Source organism: Erythranthe guttata, chromosome 5 (assembly GCF_056151865.1).
Source record: "Erythranthe guttata isolate IM_541 chromosome 5, IM_541, whole genome shotgun sequence".
Taxonomy (NCBI): Eukaryota; Viridiplantae; Streptophyta; class Magnoliopsida; order Lamiales; family Phrymaceae; genus Erythranthe; species Erythranthe guttata.
Window position 1 is genome coordinate 16,429,104 of NC_142537.1, and position 22,636 is coordinate 16,451,739.

The 22,636-nt window shown below is 36.0% G+C and overlaps 2 protein-coding genes across 2 annotated transcripts; both read left to right on the plus strand.

Annotated features, from left to right (window-relative positions):
- The first annotated feature begins 4,431 nt into the window (after window positions 1-4,431).
- On the plus strand, window positions 4,432-5,248 carry LOC148770772 (late embryogenesis abundant protein At1g64065-like). Its single transcript, XM_012978794.2, has one exon. The coding sequence runs from the start codon at window positions 4,501-4,503 to the stop codon at window positions 5,077-5,079; it is 579 nt and encodes a 192-aa protein (XP_012834248.2). The 5' UTR covers window positions 4,432-4,500; the 3' UTR covers window positions 5,080-5,248.
- Window positions 5,249-8,166: 2,918 nt separating this feature from the next.
- Window positions 8,167-9,007, plus strand: LOC105955097 (hypothetical protein). The gene has a single exon (XM_088818273.1). It carries the CDS (start codon window positions 8,284-8,286, stop codon window positions 8,833-8,835), a length of 552 nt encoding a protein of 183 aa, XP_088674399.1. The 5' UTR covers window positions 8,167-8,283; the 3' UTR covers window positions 8,836-9,007.
- Window positions 9,008-22,636: the final 13,629 nt, after the last annotated feature.

The following is a 22,636-nucleotide window of genomic DNA, read 5'->3' on the forward strand; positions in this document are numbered from 1 at the left end:
CATATGTCCTCGGTATGCCTTAGATAAGGACATATGAGGTGAGGTAGCTAGGTGACCAGCTGATCTGAAAACCGAAAAGCTTGAATTAGTACTTCTAGAGGACGGTGTGAGATTTCACGCGACAATCACAATCACATCTTGTACGAATCAATTACTACTTCTAGACTAGACAATGTTTCCTTAAAAACTCTCAATATAAATAAATTTAAGAAAAAATGTTTAGGGTTACGTTCATACACAATCACAATTTTGATGGGTTTCTACAAATACTGCATGTACACGTGGACTATATATATAATTAAATGGCAAATGACAAATAAGCCCATAATAAGGGCACTTAATTAAGAGCAGCTCCAATGAAGAGACATCAAAATGGAGTATTAAACATTCATTTGATACTTGATATAATACTTTGATACTTCTAGAAAAAAAATTCACTCCAACCACAAGTATCAAATAGATTATCAAATTTTAAATATATGAATAATTATATTATTAAATGCCACGTGGCAAATTGTGATAGGTTAATAGAGTGGTTACATTTTTTATACCTCATTTTCCAGGGAGTATTTTTGCACCTCGGGGTGGTTGAATATCAAAATAGTTCTCCCTTTAATGCCTCCATTGGAGGAGGATTTTTTAATTTTGGAGCATCAAAGTGGTAGTTTTTTAGTTTGATACCCCATTTAGTTTCTCCATTGGAGTTGCTCTAAATGCGGGAAATCCAACTTTTTTGTCTATCAAATAAATCCAACCTATTCAAATCTATTTGCAAATAAAGAAAATCCTTTTATATATACCAAAATTACCCCCAATTCATTGAAACTTAATTTAACTCCAATTACATGATTTACACCACAATTTAGCCCAATTTTATCAATTAACCAATTTTAATCATAATTTCTATTTTGATCCCAATTTTGACCCGCCACCACCGCAGACCGCCGGTCTCCGGCGTTGACTTTTTTTTTTTTTGAAAACCTTTTTTTTTTTCGGTAGGTCAACCGCCGTTGACCGCCGGGTCTCCGGCGTTGAATTTTTTTATTTATTATTTTTTTTATATATATAATTTTTTTTCTTAAAAAAAATATTTTAACTAATATTATTGTCTTGGTTACTAAATTACTGTCTCCAACAGTTATTTAACTTTCGGAGACAGTAATTTAACTGTTAATTGACATTTTTTTTTCTTCAAAAGTATTTTAATGAATATTACTGTCTTGGCTGCTAAATTACTGTCTCCAGCAGTTATTTAACTGACGGAGACAGTAATTTAACTGTTAATTGATTTTTTTTTGAATTAAAATTACTGTATTCGTTGCTAAATTATTGTCTCTAGCAGTTATTTAACTGTCGGAGACATTAATTTAACTGTTAGTTGATTTTTTTTATTCTTAAAAGAAATATTTTTAATTAGTATTACTGTATTCGTTGCTAAATTACTGTCTCCAGAAGTTATTTAACTGTCGGAGACAGTAATTTAACTGTTAATTGACTTTTTTTTTTTTTTTTTGAAATTTTTTTCTGAAAAAAAATTACTTTAATTAATATTACTGCCATGGCTGCTAAATTACTGTCTTCAACAGTAATGTAAGTGTCTTAGACAATAATATTACTGTTCGAGAAAATAATATTCATAATATTACTGTCCAAACAGTAATATTACTGTCTGAGACAGTAATTTAGTAGCCAAGACAGTAATATTAATTAAAATATTTTTTTCTAAGAAGGAAAAAAATTTGAAAAAAAAAGTCAACAGTGGTTAACCGGCCGGAAAAAAAATTCAGAAAAAAAATGTTTTCCAAAAAAAAAAAAGGTCAACGCTGGAGACCGGCGGTCTCCGGCAGTCAACGTCTGAATCTGGTCGGAAAACAAAATTCAGAATTTTTTGAGGTTAATGTGATATATTTGTTTAAATTCGGGGTCAATGTATAATATTAAGGTAGTTAGAGCATAAAGGATGGAGTTGATAAGAATTATATTATGGAGGCTATTTTAGAGTAAAGACATGGGGATGGGTTTAATTGAGAGATTGTTTTTTTTTGTGGACCAATGTGTATTTAAGTCCATTGTGATGGGTCTTTTTGCCATTCGCCCATAATTAAAATTGGTTAGATCTATATTTGGAATTATAAGAGGGATGCAAATTTAGACCGGATGACATGTTTTAATAGGAAAATCGGAAGCCATAGAATGATTGACACGTTGATAGTTTAAATAAAAATATAATTATGATTCTAATAATTGGAAAGAAAAAAAAAAGAAAAACCCAGCAGAATCCGTAACCCCTCTAGCCCTAGCTCATTTTGTTACCTATATTGGATTAAATTGGATTATATGAGATTGAATTAATTCCCTACTGACTAATTAATTATTTAATTAGTAGCATGTTCGGTTTCTTAGATTATATTTTCTATTAAATTTGTTAAAATCAGGTATTATACATGAATTGTCAATAAAACCACTTAGTTTACAATAAGAAAATATAATTTTAAGAATAAAATTGTATTTTTCCTTTTTAGTCACCCCCTATAAAATTAATCTCAGGGAGAGGGGTGCTACTAATTTAATGATATAGTAACATTTAATAGCGGACTTTGATTTTAGTAGCGTGTTTGAAAAAATGTGAATCTTGTCAACCAAACATGTTATTAGCACATACTATTTAGTTAATAGCACATTATAGTGGTAACCGAACGAGTCCATTAGCGTGATTTATTAAGAGTTAAGACTTAAGAATGCCACGTATCAAAAAATTAGTAGAATCCTATTTATATTAAAATCGACTGATCCGCTCATAATTTAATCTCTTATAAGAGAGATTTATCTTTAATTAATAAAGATTAGAGTCTTCTGCTTAACCCCTTTTTATGAGAACTTAAAAATAAATAAATAAATAAAATAACAAGATTTTATCCTTTTCATGGGTTTCTATACCATGGAGTATTGTAGATGAGCATGGATTTAATTAGTGGGTCATGGAGCAAATTCTGCACCGTGAAAACCTTTCTTCGTACTCTACTTGCTCGATTGTCGGAAAGCTCACGTAACGCCGGTGAAGATAAAAAAAAATGACAAAAAATAATAATAGTGGGTGTTGGAGCAAATTTTGCACCCTTGAAACCTTTCTTTGAACCCTACTATCTCGATCATCGAAAAACTCATCTAACGCTAGAATTTGGACCGACAAAGATAAGAAAAATGACTGAAAATAATAAAGAGATGGAGAATCCATAAGGAAGTGCTTTTATTCATTATTGAATTGTGACCCTAATCGAGTCATTTCATTTGTTTATATAGGAAAAATTTCCTAATAGACGTTTCTATTTTTGAATCTCTTTATAAGTTTGAGATGTACATTGATTGCTAAATTAGTAATCATAATTTATTTAGGAAGATTATTATTTTTGAATCTTCTTTTCTCCACGACTCTCATTCAGCTTGCTACCTACTCTATTAATTATCTCTTGCTTGTTTGGATGGGGCTGTCGAGCTCGTTAACCAGACATCGTTCGACGAACTTGGTACTAACAACCTTTAATTTCTTCCAGCGAGCTTCTAAAGAGGCCATGTCATCAATGTGCACCTGGCATATTTTCCCCTCATGGTAGTATACTAATGTTAGACTAAATAGTTGATACGTATAATTATCTATATATGCAGCCTATATATTATGTTAATTGTTACAAGTATAAATGGACTATGCCCGTATGGGTGTAGCTCAACTGGTTCCAGAAGTGGTAAGTTGGTGCAATGTCCTAGGATCGAATCCTGGCAGCCGCAGTGTGGGAATTTCAACTTCAATGACGGTTGGTTCCTTGTGGGCACCAGGTCCGGGTCCGCTACCTTAACGGGCCGTTGAGTTACCATGATTTACATTCCTCCATCAATCCTTGTCAAGCCAAGGGATGGGGGTCCTGGGGGCGAGGGATTTCGCCTTTTGGTGCAAGTATAAATGGACTATACCTCCAAAAAAAGGCCTTTTATTTTTATAATTTGGTCCTCAAACTCTATTTCGGCCCAGTCAATAACCTGTCCGCCAGGTCATTTATCGAAAAAACAAAAAAAAATTAAAATGAGTGAAACAATTCAAATACAGTAGAACCTCGATAAATTAATAACTTCGATTAAATAATAGTTTCTCCCAGTCATGACTCGGTGAAAACGTGTTAAAATATTAACTCGATAATTTAATAATTCGTTAAATTAATAAAATTTTTCTGATCCCGACTATATTAATTTATATAAATTTAATTGTATTTCGATTTTACCAAATATATAATAAGTGGAACCTTCTTACACTTTACACATAGTCAAAATTATAGTCCTCTAAAACACGCTTTTAACTGTTTCAAAATGTAACCGGTTCTATTTATGCATGTCTTTGACAACTTTTATTTAATTTAATTTCTCTCTATATATATCCACACACAACCCTTTCTCTCATATAACAAACCAATTTATAACATCCAATAACATACTTAGTATTAAAACGAAAAAATGTCGAAAGGTGACGGGAAAAAGAGCAGCAAGAAATGCTTGGCCTACGTGGCGCTGTTCGTGGTGTTCCAAGCAGCCGTTATTATGGTTTTAGCTCTCACGGTTATGAAAATAAAAAGTCCGAAAATCCGACTCAATGCAATTGCGGTCGAAAGCTTCAGCAGCTCAAACAACGGCAACAACGCGGGCCCCGCGCCTTCGATCAACATGAAGCTGCTGACTCAGCTCACCATAAAGAACACCAATTTCGGGCAATTCAAGTACGACAACGCCACGCTTGCCATCTTGTACAATGGGGTACCACTCGGTGAAGCTGTTATTCCCCGGGGACGTGCTAAAGCTAGAAAAACATTGAAATTTAACGTTTCTTTCGATTTAAATTCGGACAGGTTGAACGGTAATAATACGAATTTGGGAAATGACATAAATTCCGGGGTTTTGAGGCTGAGCAGCCAAGCTAGGGTCAATGGTAAGGTGCATCTAATGAAGATTATTAAGAAGAATAAATCTGGAAATATGAATTGTGATTGGATTGTCAATTTGGCTACTAGAATGGTGGAGAATTTGAATTGCAAGTGATTTTTTTTTTTTTGATGTTATAATTCTACTTTTATGTAATTACGGAGTATCAATTACATTTATTAATATATTCGTCGTACGTAAATTTATGTCTCCTTTGTAATCTCAGTTCTGGTGGTTTGGTTTTCTGTAAAATGATTGATTCAATGAGTGAAATTTTGATTTTTCGGCAAAATGAGTTTTTTAGTCTCGTAACTCAGATCAATCGACACAACGCTCTATTATTCCACCACGAACAAGGCGCCAAGGGCAATTTTTGTTGTTGTTGATATAATATTAATTTTTGAGTTGTAATTTTTAATATTTTGTTCGTGATTGATTTATAGTAAAAACGTCGTAATCAGAAAATTGATTGATAAGTCATGATGAAACTTCACTAAATAATTAACCGACGGTGACAAACGATCTAATTAAATTCGCAATTACCTAGTTGTTGATTTAATATTACTTTAGTATATGGCCGACGAATTTTAAAATTATAATCTATCGGGTGAATAGTACATAAATATTATTCGATATATTAATATTAAATGATACATCTAACAAGCAACTTGAATTTTTGATTGAGCTGATCATTTAATATAGTATTAGAGTCAAACGAAATAAAATGTCCCGAATTCGAATATGAATCCAAATTATGCTTGCGTGTAAATATGCGAATAAGGGCAAATAGTTAGTTGTCTTATGTTGAACGAGTAGAATATAACAGTTCATCCAACAGAACAAAACAGAGTAGTTAGCTTAAGCAGCCCCCAACTAGAGTCTATATATATATATATATATATATATATATATATATATAGATAGATAAACACATGTTTTCAATGTACAACACTTTTGATCTAATTAGCGAATGGAGAAAATACAAGAGTTATCTAATTATTTTGGCCATTTCATATCTAACTTTCAACCATGCTTATAGTATTTATTAGTTCTTTATTATTTTTAGGAAAACTTAGGGCTCGTATGATTATCTATATCCGATAAGTTTAGATTATATGAGATTTTTCTACTGACTAATTAATTAATTAAATCACAATATTCAAGTTCTTCTATCATATTTCTCTTGATTATATATTAAAAACACCTTAAACTCGCTTTGCACCCTTAATTTTTTTTTTTTTTGTACTTTGCACCCTCGAAAAATATTAATGTCAAACACAATAAATCATGCATAATGCACTCAAAATGAATTTTTAAAGCTAGTGAAGGTAAACAAATATTTTTAATCCTATTTTTTAGAATAACAATTATCAAATTAAAAAAAAAAAGTTATATTCATCAATCCTTTCGAAACTACAAAGTGCAAAAATATAAATACATCTCATTAACATACTTAAAAATTATATTTTTTTTATAACAAAAAATTCTTTTACAAATTAAAAGTAAAGGAACATAAAGTTCCTTCAACTATTTTGTTAGCAAGTTATCCGAAATATATATTTTTCTTCCGAACATTTTCATCAATTACAATAAAAGATTCATCAATCAGATGCTTTAGTGAGATAATAATAATTTTTTTTTTGTAGGAAAATATAGTTTTTTTTTTTTTTTCAGTATTGCAGAGTGATTTTATTTCTTTCGCACTATGTACGTTCGAATTAGACTGAATTTAGAAAAACATAACAGTTTAACTTGAACCCTTTAAATAAAAGAAAGAATAGAAAACATAAAACTTTATTAAATTTTAAATATTCAATTCAAGATGTGTCCGAGAGAAAGTGAGCCACCGACTATAAGCGATTATTATTCTTATAATTGATAATATATAGTAATAAAATTACAAAAATACCTCTAATATATATATATTTAAATTTATGGAGGCCTAAGCAAGTGGAAGACCTGTACAACTCGAGGGCTTTCTTTCCACATCAATTATTCAATTAAAGCAACTTAGAGATCTATGATCAATTCCAATTTAACACAATTTTTTGTTAAGGTAAGTCCATTTTAATTATGGTCGTATATAAGTTGAGAATCCGCGTGATGTATAGGTAATGTTTGGTTCGGTTTTCATCTCAATTTTATTCTGTCCGAGAAATGAATTTTTATTTGTTAAGATTTTCGGAAACAATTTTTTTTTAAATTTAAAAAAAATTATTTCTCATTCAGAGACAATTTGATTGCGATAGTAAACAAACAATCGGCACACTTTAGTTTTCATATTCTTATCCTAAAAACTTATTTTCTAATACATTTAAACATAATTTGATTACTACGATGCGTCTTGTCTCATCTCAAAATATAAACAAGCATTGCTTTCATTATCAAATTATTCAATCAAAACGTATTTCCTCAAAATAAAATAAGTCCAAAAACGAATCCAAACATTCCCTATACATCGAAAATAGTATAATTGTCATTACAATTGGCAATTGCTTCATTGATCTCCAACATAATACCGAGAAATTAACTATTATACTACTTTCGTTCCAATGTAAATGACGTTTTGAATTCTTGCGCACATATAAAGAAAATCAATATATGTGAATATATTATTATAAAAAAATACTTAAATATCTTTGACATTAATTGTTTTATAACTAATTAATTAGGAGTGATGAAATAGTAAAACAAAAAATAATGCAACTAATGATTCATTAAAAATGTAAAATGACAGATAATTTGGTATGAAAAAAAAAAAATTTCTAAAAAGACAATCAATATGAGACATAGGAAGTAATTAATAAAATAAAATTATGGAGAAGAACGTGATAATAAAACATTCTTACCACTTGATATTAATTATATTTTTTTTTTTAAATTATGGGAGGTGGGTTGTCTCAAATTGACTAAATTGTAAATTCAATGAAAGTAGATATTAAAATTTCAAAGCTAATCTTTTGCCAAATGAAGTTGATGAAGTATTAATTAATTAATAATTAGCATATGATTAACTGATGGAACCTTCTCACGCCTTATCACACAGTCAAAACTCAAAAGTCCTCCAAAACACGCTTTACTGTCTAAAATTGCACATAAATCCCTTTTTCATGTTCAAATTAACAACTACTCCTTTCTCTATATATATCTACACAAACAACCCCGTTCTTTCAAACTCATCATTTCATCATCTCAAAAAGAAAAAAGAAAAAAGAAAAAAGAAAAAATCTATATAATTATATATAATTATATAGATTTTTTTTTTCTCGATAAATTTGATCGAATTAAAGTTAGTTCATATATAGTACTAATTAACCGAAAATGGCGAAGAAATGCTTGGCCTGCGTGGCGGTGTTCGTGTTGTTCCAAGCAGCCGTTATTATGGTTTTAGCTCTCACGGTTTTGAAAATAAAAAGTCCGAAAATCCGATTCAACGCAATTGCGGTCGAAAGCTTCACCTCAAATAACGGCAACAACGCGGGCCCCACACCTTCGATCAACATGAGGCTGCTGACTCAGCTCACAATAAAGAACACCAATTTCGGGCAATTCAAGTACGACAACGCCACGCTTGCCATCTTGTACAATGGGGTACCACTCGGTGAAGCTGTTATTCCCCGGGGACGTGTTAAAGCTAGAAAAACATTGAAATTTAACGTTTCTTTCGATTTAAATTCGGACAGGTTGAACGGTAATAATACGAATTTGGGCAATGACATAAATTCCGGGGTTTTGAGGCTGAGCAGCCAAGCTAGGGTTAATGGGAAGGTGCATCTAATGAAGATTATTAAGAAGAATAAATCTGGAAACATGAATTGTGATTGGATTGTCAATTTGGCTACTAGAATGGTGGAGAATTTGAATTGCAAGTGATTTTATTTTTTATTTTTTTATATGTTTTCAATTTCTCAGTATTTATTTCATTTATTGTATTCGTTGTAGGTAAATTTCTGTCTCCTCAGCTTGTAATTTCAGTTCTGGTGGTTTGGCTTTATGTACAATGATTGATTCAATGAATATAACTTTGATTTTTTAGGAGTTAAAATTTTTTTTTTCACAAATTTAGGGGAATTATGAAAAATATTTTTGTTCTTATTATTTAAAAGTATAGGTTTTAGCATTCGGTACCCCTGTGTAATGTTTAATGGCTAAAAGAGTCCATATGTTAAAATAATTAGCACATACCCCCTATGAAAGATAGTCAACGACATTAAGAACCCTGAGAGGTCGACGTGAAGTGTAGGGATGGCAGCGGGGCGGATACCCTAAAAAAAGTGCAATACCAGAACCATTACCATTTAATATAGCTCAAACCATGACCATACCAAACCCTTTTAAAAAGTTCATGGAAATACCAGAACCATTACCACAAATATCCGGGTACCCACGGGTACCCATTTACCATTTAAATTATGGTAATAAAACAAAAGTAACTTTAGGTCTTGATAACGTTTAAGTAACTCTCAGAAAAGAGGAAGAAAAAAGAAAAGAAAAAAAAAATTATACAAATATATCCTCCCTAAATTATTTAATACTTTATTTAAAATTTCGTAAAATTAATTTTTTTTTATTCATATTGTTGATATATATATATATATATATATATATTAAATGGTCGGGTACCCATGACCGTAAAGGTAAAACCATAACCATACCAGAACCATGACAGTTTTTTTTCTTTTACCAAAACCACTACCAAACCCTAATGGTTTCGGTAACGGGTTTTAAACGGAGCGGATACCCGCGGATAGCTAGCGGTTCGGGTTTTTTCGCCATCCCTAGTGAAGTGCACTCGCGTTTCGTGTGAGTGGGCGTGTATTTTAGGCAATGTTGAGACAGGAAAATATAAAAATACCCTTAACTCCCTTTAAACAACAAAACGACGTCGTCCCCTTAAAGAACAAAACGACGTCGTATTAATGTAGCAGATTCCCCAATATTATTTGCACTACCCCAATTTCAATTCATTTTATTTTGTCCTAGGGTTTGCACTCCCTTTCTTCTCGATTATAGTACAATATTCCAGTGTTATTTGAAGTTTCAATGCGATTTGCAATCTGTTTCTTCTTTCTCGATTATACCACCACCCCATGAGGTAAGATTAAACTACGGAAAAACACACTTTTTAAATATTTTTACATACAAGTTATGTAATTCGGTTATTTATCGAACTAAATTGTATATCCAGTTCGATAAACGGTATGAAATGTTGGCGTATTGAAATTAATGGAATCTTCTAGATTATGCTGAATATTCTTCAATTTTGCCCCATTCGAGCTCCACATTTTCAAATAAGATGATCATAGATGTGCCTCGTGATTTGTAAATAACAAATTGTGGTGCACCAGAAATTGCATTTTTACACAAAACGAGTATTGTTGCTTATTTGTGATTTTTCTGCGATTTTGAGTGTTTGAGCTGCTTCACTTAAGGTATAGTATAATTTTTTTTTTTCATGTACTGTTGGATATACTGTTCTTGCATTTTTTGGGGTTTTTCGTGCGATTTTGAGTGTTTTGCTTTACTTTACCTCTGACATCACTTTTGTGGGTATTTTATGCCAGACCTTGTATATTCTTGTTTATATTTTCTTCTAACTCTGTTGCTGTTGTGAATGTGGTTAAGCATGTTTCCGATTTTTCGTTCGATTTTGAGAATTCTAGCATGTAGGTTTCTGCTATTTTGTGACAGTCCTTGTTTACACTTTTTTATTCTGGTCTATTGGAATATGAAGTGATACGCGTTTTCCTCACGTATAAATTACCGCAAGTATACAGTATCGCATTTTGCAGAACAGTGGTTCCGGATATCGATCCACAGGGACCTTGTAGATTCACATGCTGAGTAGTGTAATTATATTATCGTTATATTATCTAGCCGATCGTAAATATTTGGAATTGTGAGAAACCCTAATTTAAAAGCATGCAAGATCGTAAACATGCAAATATAGAATGTACGTAAATAAAGTAACGACAACTCAACGCGGGGGGACTTCGATTTAAAGGGGACTTCTAGGGCCAAATCCACCTATGTATAATCAACAACGATCTACAAATCCGCTATCCAAAATCACAATTCGTTAACCCAGACGCTAATGTACTCTAACCCCTGTCTCCAGTGTAGTTAGAGTCTACCCACAGGTCCGACGTCTCCGTTCAGAACCTGCTATTAAGAGAGCTTTTAGGTCAAGTCCTTAAGGGCTACCCGAAGTGCATCACGTCTCCGTTTCCACACCCCGAGCTATGTTTTCGTAACTTCAAACAAGAAATTCTCTCTCGAGTTCATTCCTATTTAATATCAATCTGAGAGCTGATCAACACAATCAGAAGCATTTAATACAAGAAAACATAAACGAAATCAAAACACGACAAATAGATAATAGGAATGACGATCGAAATCAATATATACAAGGCTTCATTACCCTAGAAGGAAATGTTCTTAGTTTATAACAAACATAGTATCAAAAGAATGTACAAAAGAAATGAAGAACAAAACGTAAAGAAATTGCGTAAGAAAAACCCAAGTCGGAACCCCCGTTGATGATTCCCGCGAAAAACTGTCGAAAAACCGTAAAAAGTCGAAGATGGAATGAAGAATGAAAGGGCCTTTCTATTTATAGTGAAATGCAAAGCTTCCTCAAGAAGTTTGTAAAATAAAATATCTACCTCAAAAGGCGTGCCCAGATCGCGATCCAGGAATGTGGATCGCGATCTGGGTCCTGTATCATTTCTGCTCTGTCGGACCCCCCAGATCGCGATCTGGATTTGACCCATTTTTCTTCTCTATCAGCACCCCCAGATCGCGATCCGGCATGCTGGATCGCGATCTGGGTCTTGATCCATTTTCGAACTGTGACAACCCCCCAGATCGCGATCCGGAATGCTGGATCGCGATCTGGGTCTTCTTGGCCCCAAAATTGGCTTGAAAATTCGGTTTCAATTCCAAATGGCTTCGACTCGGCAAAAATACCTAATAAAACCCTGAAATAGAAATAAAACAAGAAACACAATAATATATACAAATAAAGCCGAAACTCGGACGAACGAAGACCAAAACTCGAAGATTTGATAAGCAAAAATCGTGCAAAACGAACACTTATCACACCCTCAAACTTAGATCTTTACTCGTCCCGAGTAAATCAAAACGAAACAACAACAAAAAGGAAATAAAAACAACAAACTAAACTAAGCCACTAACGTAGGGAATCACGATTGCATTTAGCATATGCAACAAGCCTTTGAACCACTGGGTACCCCCAAAGGATGAGTTGTGCCTCGTGAGGGTTTTCAGACAACACACCCACAAAGTTGCCGGATTGGTCAAAGCATTGCAATTAATTCCAAAGATAAAATGAGCTAGATAACCTAAAATCTCAGAATCCGTAATTAGTTGTTGCTACACCAAAATGAAAGATAGACTCAAGAATCCGTAATTAAACAATAAACACAATCATCGAGGGTTTTGAGTAGAAATGTGGGTGAAAAGTAAGTTTTGATTGTGAAATTCAAAAACTCGAGTTGGGCATAAGTAGGTCTTTTTATTCAATAAGAAATGACAACAACAATATATTGTGATTTTCATCACAACTTTTTTTTTTTTAACATAAAATAAAAACTTAAAGACCATTGATAGAACTTTTAGCCAACAACTCGAAATCGTGAACACATAATTCAATTCTAACTCGCCCCCCAAACCTCAGGCTATTATACCCCTCAGAAAAATGCGCTCAAACTTAATCGGAAAGGATTCAAAAGGCTATCCACACAAGTTGCAAAAACGCAGTAGGAAGGTTCATCTATAATTAGCCGGTGATCCATAATTTCAATTTTAAAATCAACTAGCCCATCTACTAATTCATTAATTGCTTTGCTTCAATATAACCCGTAAATGCAAATTACACTCGATCCTAAATGAAATGCATGTGACAAACATAACACAATTACGGAAATCGAAATACATAAACGAAACTAAATTATATGATATGCATGCAAAAGACCAAATCAAAATAAGATAAAAAAAATAAAAATAAAAACAAAGTCTAGCAAAGATACATCGTAAACGAAATATCAATCCTACAACTTATCCCAAAACAAACGACTAAAAACAAAAACAAAGAGGTTCAACAAACACCACCCTCAAACTCAAACTCTAGCATAGTCCCTATACTCAAAAGTAGAATAAAAAATAAAAGGGATAGAAAACACAACGTCCCTAGAAGTCTTGGTCTTCCTCGATAGTTTGGTCCTCGTCCTCTCGAAGTTCACGCTCGTGCTCCTCCCAGAGGGGCCTCACCAGTGTGGTGGCAGCCTCTCGTGCAGCTTCTTCTGCGGCTGCGGTGGAGGTAGATGCTCCGTCAAAACGAGGCCGTGGTGGGAATGGTCGTGGCTCGACGACGTCGTCCGTCCTGCACTGGAGTGCTGCTGCCATCACCTTGATCATCTTCTTGAACCAGCCCACGTTCTCCTCCATGGCATCCATCCACTCGGTCATATACTCCGGAAGTGGCGGAGCTGCTGATGCTGCTGTCGACTGTATTTTGCCGCCTCGTGGTGCGGATCGGGCCGGTCGGGAATCCTCGGATGGTGGCGCGTCTGGCTCAGGGCCATCGCCCTCGCCCTGTGGACCGGAAGTTGGCTGGAGCTTTTTGAACGGGAAGATTGGCTTCGGAGCCTTTGTGACCTTGTCGTCGGCAAACATCGCCACGTTGGCATTTTTGCACAAGGTGGTGATGAGGGAGGGGAACATCGGGCCCAAAGAGGTGTCGCCCATGCACCGTCGAATCTCTGAGTGGATAATGGCACCCACGTTCAGAGGGGTGCCCTTCATGATTGCATATATCAACGTGAGGCGAGTGGCATAGGGCTTGGCCGTTGCAACCGTCGGCATGAGTCGGGAGCAGACGAAGTACATCCAAATCTTTGCCTCCCTCGAGAGCTCGGCTCGATAGAACGACTTATCTCCTTTTGCCCAGTACGATCCTCGGGGGCACAGGGCCTGAATGAGGTCCATGTACGTCGTCTCCATCTTTAGTGCCTGGAACGGCTCGGTCGGGATGTCTGGAACACGGGGGGGGGGGGGGGGGGGGGGGATCAGCTTGTAGACTCAGTTGATGGCTTCTGCGTCATAACGAACTTCGACGCCCCGGATGAAAACCACCGAGCCTTTGTACTGACCGGAATTGGCGTAGAAGAGCCGGACCAAGTTCTCGTTGTAGGTGCCCGGTTTGTCGACGAGTGCTCTCCACCACCTTTCGTGGATGTTGTTGACGACCGAGGGGCATCCAATCGTACGGACACACAACTCACGCTCTGGGACGATCGGACGAGGGAGGCGGTCGATAAATTCGATCTTCGCTTCGACATTCACGTAGATGTCTTCATCGTGTTCGTCAAAGGTGACTTCGCTCACGAGCGTGCGTTGATTCGCACGGGCGCACGTGTTGAGTGGCACGTCACCGGTTCTTGGAATGGTTTGCTCGGTTGGTCCCTCCGAACGTGAAGGCGAGTGTGAAGAGCCTTCTCCCCCCTTTTTGCATTAAGCCGTGCCCTTCTTCTTTTCCGGTGCTTTTCCTTTGCCCTTCGGTTGGGCTTTCTTGGAATTCTTGCCCGTCTTTTGGAGTTTGTTTGCCGGTGAAGTCATGGTGTGAATGAGGGCACAAAATGAAACTTGAAACTGGTTCGGGCAATTCGTCGAACACTTGGCTTGCGCAAGTTCTTTGAAACTCCTTGAATGTTAGTTCCTTTCGAAAACTAACCCTCCTACATCAATCACCACAACAATCAACAATTAATAACGATCAACGAGCAAAAATTAGCATAATATGACTCGACCCATTCAAAAATTCACAAGAAATTCAAAATTAAGCATAATAGGGCAATTCCTATATCTAAACATTGGTTCAACCAATTAAACAAGCCTTTAAATCCCAAAATCAAGTACCTAATTACGTACAAGTAATAAGAATTGAAGAACCAAGGGACAAGACAAGAAAAATGGATGAAATTCGAATTTTCAAGCAAAACCTAAAAATTTGGGTCAAGAACATACCTTTGTTGAAGATTCGTCCACAATTCTCAATATAAGCAAGCAATAATCGTTAATAGTTGTTGAAAATCTAAGAACATGCAAGTTTGAAGAGGAATTTTGAAAGAAAATCGAAGTTCTAGGGTTGGGGGAAAAGGGGGTGTTCGAATTTTATAAAAGAAATAAGTGAGAAGAAGAGAGGTTTTTCTTTCGTATAAGTACAGGTTTTGCCCCCAGATCGCGATCTAGAAGGGCCGGATCGCGATCTGGGTCCTCTACCACTTGGCTCCCGGAACCGTGAACCAGCTCGTGTCCCTCGGGACGAGCAACGGTTCTTGAATAATGTGAACCGTGAACCGCCGGTTCAACCTGGCAGTTCACCCGAATTTAAAAAAAAAATATTTCTTTTAATCTTTGAACGTTGAGCGATTCTTTTAATTCTTTTAATATTTCCTATTTAAAAGTAATTTTTTTAATTTATTTATCTATCAAGTATTTCAAAATCTAAAATATTTGAACATTAAGTATTTAATACTTAAAATAAAAACAGTATTAGACGAGAGGAAAATGAAAAGAAAAACAATATTAGACGCTATGTTTTTTTTTTTTTTTTTTATAGAATGTTTGACACATAGTTGATTTATATTTATTTCTTCAAGTCAAAACAGGGAAGATAATTTTATGTACATTCCGGAAAAAAGTATACAACGTGAACTCGAAAAGATTGCAAACAAATTTGGTGGAACACTCATGGTTTGATGACAGCTCCAGCAGCTTCCCCTCTAGCATTGTGTTCCGCACATGTCTTGTGTTGGTAGATCAACTGATTTACTTCAGTTATCGAAGCATTGAGAGATGCTTGAAGACTAACCAAACCTTTATCTGACTTTCTGATGAGGCCATATTGACCACATGCAACAATGTTAGGCTTTTATTTACAATATACGGCACTATACTACTCTTTGGATCTAGGATGGGCTGAGACAATCATACTATAAAAACCAACCTATATCGTATGTAGGGGAAGTATGTATTTCTTGAAGGGCAAGCAACAATTATAATATCTGGATTTCTTATCCCAAAAAAGTGGAATCCTTTAACCTGAAAAATAACCTAGTATATATACTATTACAAGCATGGGTTTTTATTGGGCTCAGCTTTACATTTCCTAAGCCGCCACCCTACTTCTGCCTATTTTGCCATGTGGCCCATTCTCATTAGCTCTTTTTACTGTCTCTCAGAGTTGTCCTCTGAACGGCTCTTGCAGTGCCGAGAAAGTACCATTTCTCCGAGATATAAAATTATCTCGTTTAGTCATTTCGCATGCCCTATTCTTACTTCGTCCCCATTCTTCTTTGTCTACCTTGTCTGTCTTGGTCCATCATGGCATTGGGCCTCTTCAATCTTGGGCCCACGAGCTCTCTTGGGCTAACTTCAGCTGGGCCTGTCCCTTTTATTATATGGGACAAAACAGTCCGGATCACTTTCTCCTAGTGTCCAGATCAAAAATTCGTTTGCCAACCTGCTTGGAAGCTTTGGAAGTGATACTGGTCTTCACAACCATTTGCAAAGTGCCGACACCGATAGAGCCAACTGATAAGCAGATCCCGCACATGACTTGCCAAAAAGAAACCTTCAACTCAAGGATTGCTTTATCTGTGTTAAGGATGGTTGTCTCAGCGATTGTTTTATATGTCTTAATGATGGCTCTCTCCATTGAGAAAGCTTTGTCCTGAAGTAACTTCAAGTCGGGTTTGGACGAAAAAGACTCAGGCCCAATGGGCCCACTAGAAAGCGTGGAGGTGCGGCGAGCAGCCTTGCAGATGAGAGACGCCTTGGTGAAAACGCTTTTCATCGTCTCGAGTAGATACGATTTATAGCTAATTCATAAGATCCAAGACGTTATGTTCGTGCACCCCCATTCAATCAACCTTCTACAATTATTTCCATACGTTATACTGATGGATTGCACTTACAAGACTAACATGTAATATATATTTAAATGTGAATTTTGATTTATTATATTATATTTACGAGTTGATAAATTATAGTTACCTTCATGTAGATATGAAATGCCTCTTTTGGAAATTATTGGGGTTACTCCGGTGGGAAGGAATTTCACTATTGTTGTTGCTTTTATGTCATGTGAAGATGAGGGCACTTATGCATGAACTTTGAGATGTCTGCAAGATATATTACCGTCCGGAGTAGAACCGGAAGTGATACAGACAGACCGTGAGTTGGGCCTATTGAAAGAATTGCCTTACGTGTTTCCACAGTCGAATCACATGTTATGTTTATATCACATAAATAGAAACGTTGAGGCAAATACGTCAAAGTTCTTGGGCAACAAAAATCACGGTGTGTTGTTCCAGAGGACGGTCTGGGAAGCGTTAGTGAATTTAGAGAATGATGAAGAGTATGGATTCAATTATAGCGAGATGGTTAGTTTGTACGGGGAATATCCCAAGCTGATAACATACATCAATCACACGTGGTTAATGGTTACTTTACAAGGAGAGATTTGTAAAGTGTTGGACCAACAACATCGTTCATTTTGGTAACACAACGACACACAGATATACAACTGGTTTTTGTCTTTTTTTTTTTAATATTTGTTACGTAAAATGTTTCATGTAATGTATTAATTGATCGTTTGTTGAAACAGGGTGGAGAGTGCACATCGTCCATCGAAGAGTTGGTAGCAATCATCGACTGGAGCTATTGATACTGTGCAAAATCAACTTGATGCGCAAGTTCACCTTCAAATTAATGGATTTAAGGTAAAAAAACAAGAGAAGTAGAATGGTCAGAATGTACGGTACTTCATATCCGTGTTTTGGTGCGTTGATATGCAACGTATCACATAATGCATTGAACCTTTTGGATGAATAGTTGGAGAAATTGCAACAGAATCCGGACTGATGTAACTGCTACCTAAGTAGAACACATGATACATCCATTCTGGAGAACATTGACCATTGAGCCGATGACAATTCCATACCAAGATGAGGAACTGTTTGATCGCGCAATTGCAATTAAGAAATTTATTTTTGACGAGTTCGAGAAATTATCCAAGAAGGATTACATGTCCCAAAAAAATGCAGCCAACTATTTACGGGACATAAATAATCCTTTCTCAACACATTTGGGAGAGTCGTCATTTGTGAAGGTCAAGGTACGACCTAAGAGTAACGCGATGAAGAGTGATTTGTCCGGATATGAGCACATCATGAATCGAAAAACATAAGTTAAATCATCTCCGGGGTCAAGGGGGCGCAAAATCCCGACTAAAGGACCGAATGAAGGAACGAATCGAACCTCAAAGGTCGTGGTCGCGGACGTACTAAATCTACGGAAGAATCAGTTTTAACTGCCGAAGAACGGGTCAATTTATTTTCATTTCTTCATTTGTTTCTCGCACAATCTATAGCCTCATATGTTAATGTGAGGGCCGATGGTAATTGTGGGTACCGATGCATTGCCGAAATTATTTATGGAAGTTAAGAAAGATGGGGGGGGGGGGGGGGGGGGGGGGGGGGGGGGCAACAACGGGCTGAGCTAAAGTTGACGCTCTTGTGGGGTTGCACAAATACCGGTGCGTACGTTTCACATACCACTTCATATAGTTCGGATGAACTGTTTCAGAAGGCCACGCTTCCTCGTAGTTTGATAAGTTAATGAAATTGGCATTTTCGTTCTCCCACATGCCGCCGGGTTTGTAAAATGTGACCTAGTAACCCTTAGCATACATACCGCGGTGACCGGGCTCAGCAGATTCGATAATGTGAAACGAGATTGTCTGGACTCTACCATATTGCCGCAAAACACGGTCTGGCATGTACGGCTCCACTATCTCCATATTGTATAGTGTCGTAATACATACTACGAGGAATTTGGGAATGTGCATTAGCCCCGTATGGCGTCCAGTAAACCTATACAAGTCTGGCACAAGTTAGAACAAATATATTACGAACGCATGCTCTATCTATATTACAAACTAACTTACATCTCTTTTTGACATGTCATCGAGCAACTTTCGATAATACTGCAATTTTTGTCTACAACTACCGCCAGAGGCCCACTTTCTGCACCGAGGCTGGAACTCTATATATGTCGGGGAAACCTCTGGTTGAAAGTAAGGAAAATACTCAAATATCCAACACTGCAAAAAGAAAAAAAAAACACGGATCGTATTAAAAACACCAAATATCGTAGAAAAAATAAATAAATAAAGCAAAAAAATATAAAATAATAATATATTTACCAGAAGGAAAATCAAGCACCCACAAAGTCCATTCATCCCAGTGCGACTAGCAATACCCAATTTTCGGTACATGTTTGCTAAGCAGCAACCCATGAATACGGGCTAACTCCGTCGATATCATTCGTATAATGTATCCACCACGGTTTCAACATCAAAGATGTTTTGTCTACAAACAAAACCAACCCCAACAGAAACATCAAATATCCTTGCATCTTCTTCTCGTCCATGGCAGAGGACTTGCTCAAGAGCTCTTTCACCATTGTCCAATTAATTCCCTTGTATCGAAACATGTAAGTCGTAGTCATCACCCCGAGCCCCAATATAGATGCAAGACTTTGGGAGCACTCTAATGATTGGGAAACTTCTGCAACTTACGGTCCGTCCACTCGCAACCTCATGATGAAAACAACGTCGTGGAGCGTGATCATCATCTCTCCCCACGGCATGTGGAAGCTATTTGTCTCCGGCTGCCACTTCTCGATGAACGCTAACATTATCTTTTGATTCATATTGGGGAGTCAACAGTGTCGTAAGTGGTAAAGTTCGGTTGCCTCCATCCTGCTAATCATCGTGTCATCTTGCAGACCGAGGTAATTTTTCAGTGCTTTATTTCTCGACTCGACCCGTCCAGTGTCACGACGTTCCTAAATTAAATTACATATATTAGATAGCGAAAACACAAATTATAAAAATATATAAAACATGTATTAAAAACAAACTTACATATCCATCCCATATGTATATCGTTATATGCGACTTGAACCAGCGCATAAACTTCAATTTTTTCAGCCTTCCCTCGCACGGACCCTCTAAATACGACGGACCATCCCAAATTGGAAAATTTACGCCACGACCACGTTTACGTGTTGGCTCACCACCATCATGATCATCATTGTCGTCATCATTAGCCACCATCTCCTCGTCATCATTGCCGTCATCATTAGCCACCATCTCATCGTCATCATTGGACGCATACTGCAACGGAGTACGAACATTACCGACTTGAAGATCATCGGCAATAGGTAAAGAAGGCTCGACTCCGACTGCAATAGCTTTTTCCCTCGCTCTCTTCGCTTCTTCTCTTGCCGTAGCTTTCCTTCTACGATCGGATGCAAGAACTCCCCGATCCCTAATACGATCCGGATCATCTAGATTATTGGACTTCCCAACCAAAGCATTCATTAAACTTTTACGTTTTCCCGCAATTTGACTCATTAAACTTTTCCCTCTACTTCCAGCCATCTATAATTTGAAAACACGTGAGCAGATAAATTTTTCTCGTGTGCAGGCACGCGAGGACAATAGATCTGCTCGCGTGTTTTCACACGAGCAACAAAAAAAAAGGTAAAATAAATGGAGCTCGTGTGATTTTAGGCGAGCTCAAAGAACTGAGCTCGCGTGGTTTGACACGAGCACAACCCCATGTTCATCTAATTACATACAACCTCCATTTTTGTAAAAAAAATTCAATCAAAACATACGTATTTTAAAAAATAAAAAAATTCATTCATCTACTCGCGTGGTTCTACACGAGTAACTCCGTTGTACTCGTGTAGAATCACTCGAGTACTACCAGATGATTCGTTTAAAAAAAATCAATAATCGTAATCTATGTAACGAAACAATAAAAAAAAAGTTGAAATTACCTTCGATCTGTCGTCTCGGTCAGGATCTGAAATCGAACTTCAAAAGCTTGAGAGAGTTTATGAGAATATTTACCTTTTGATTTTTGAAGAATTTTAAATAAAGTATCTCCACGATTAAATGGTGCATGTACAAATTATTTCAGTTTATTATATTAGTATATACAAACATATTTTATTCAAAGTACAACACTTTGGATCTATTTATTTTGGCTAATTCATGTCTAATGTACAAGTACAACCATCGCTCGTAGTATTTAATTAGTAGGCGCTATTAAAGCAAACATGCACTAAATTTCATAATCCATTCCATTTTTCGTCGTGCGGCCATACTTATTTATTTATCTAGTATATGCTATAAAGTTATTTTACTTTATAAAAACAATATTCTTGGTTAATTAATTTTAAGATATATTAATTAATTGATATACGAAAATTAATTGTTTAGACTTTAGAGAAGAGATTATAGTAAATGTAGATAGCGAGACATTACTAATTCAACTAAAGCAAGCTCTATGATCAATTTCAAATTAATACATTATTGTTGACTAAAGTCAATTTTGAAGTCCATTCTAGTCGTAAATAAGCCGCCTATGCGCGTATATTACCTAGTAATTATTGAGACGTTACATAAAAGAAGCTTTAAGTATTCTTTTGAATTATTTTTAAGTTATTATATGAGAGTGTAAGCTTATATAGTTAATTGCGGGTTTTTCATTAAAAAAAAAAAACATTGTAATTAATAGAATAAAATTATGGAGAAGAACGTGATAAAAAAACATTCTTACCACTTGATATTATTTATTTATTTTAAATTATGGGAGGGGGTTGTCACAAATTGACTAAATTCAACCAAAGTAGATATTGATTTTCAGGCTAATCTTTTGCCGAATGAAGTTGATGAAGTATTTATTGATTTAATTTTTTTTTTGAAAAATAGGAAAGCATATTATTAAACGATATCTGCTAAAGCAGATGGGAGACCAAAGTTCTCCATAACCCCATTACATTGAATCTTAGCAAGATTATGAGCTAAACAATTGCCCGACCGTTTGATAAATTGAAAGGAGCATGAATCAAAAAAATTCTCTAGAGAGATGCATTCTTCCACGATCGCTCCATATGACGATCCCTCGCTGCCTTTGTTGCCCAATGCCTGTATAAGTTGGATGCAATCACCTTCAAGAACAATATCCCGCCAGCCCCTTCCCTTCGCCAAGTACATCGCTTTTAACGCTGCGACGGCTTCACCCTCCACCGGCCTCAATTTGCCAGGGATCTTCTCCACTTTCCACCCCAAACAATTCCCTGCACAATCCCGAGCCACAGCTGATGCGAAAAAGAAATTATTATCCGTCGGAAATTAATTAGACATATAATCTGATGGAACCTTCTCACGCCTTATCACACAGTCAAAAGTTATCCAAAACACGTTTTACTGTTTAAAATTGTACAAAAATTCCCTTTTTATGTTCAAATTGACAACTTCTCTCTCTCTAGATTTTTTTCTCGATAAATTTGATCAAATTCAAGTTACTTCATATCTATAGTAATTAACCAAAAATGGGGAAAATGTATCCTAACATTTACTACGACGTACTCCAAGATTTTTCCATAGTAAAATTACCTTTGTTGTGTTTTTTTACTAGAGTAAAAAATAAGGGTAAATTACAAACACCCCCCTGAGGTATGGTCAAATTACAAAAACACTCCTCTTGTTTGGATAATTACAACCACCCCC

Coding starts and splice junctions, on each gene's coding strand:
- LOC148770772 (XM_012978794.2), top strand. CDS start 4,501: ATGTCGAAAGGTGACGGGAAAAAGAGCAGCAAGAAATGCTTGGCCTAC.
- LOC105955097 (XM_088818273.1), top strand. CDS start 8,284: ATGGCGAAGAAATGCTTGGCCTGCGTGGCGGTGTTCGTGTTGTTCCAA.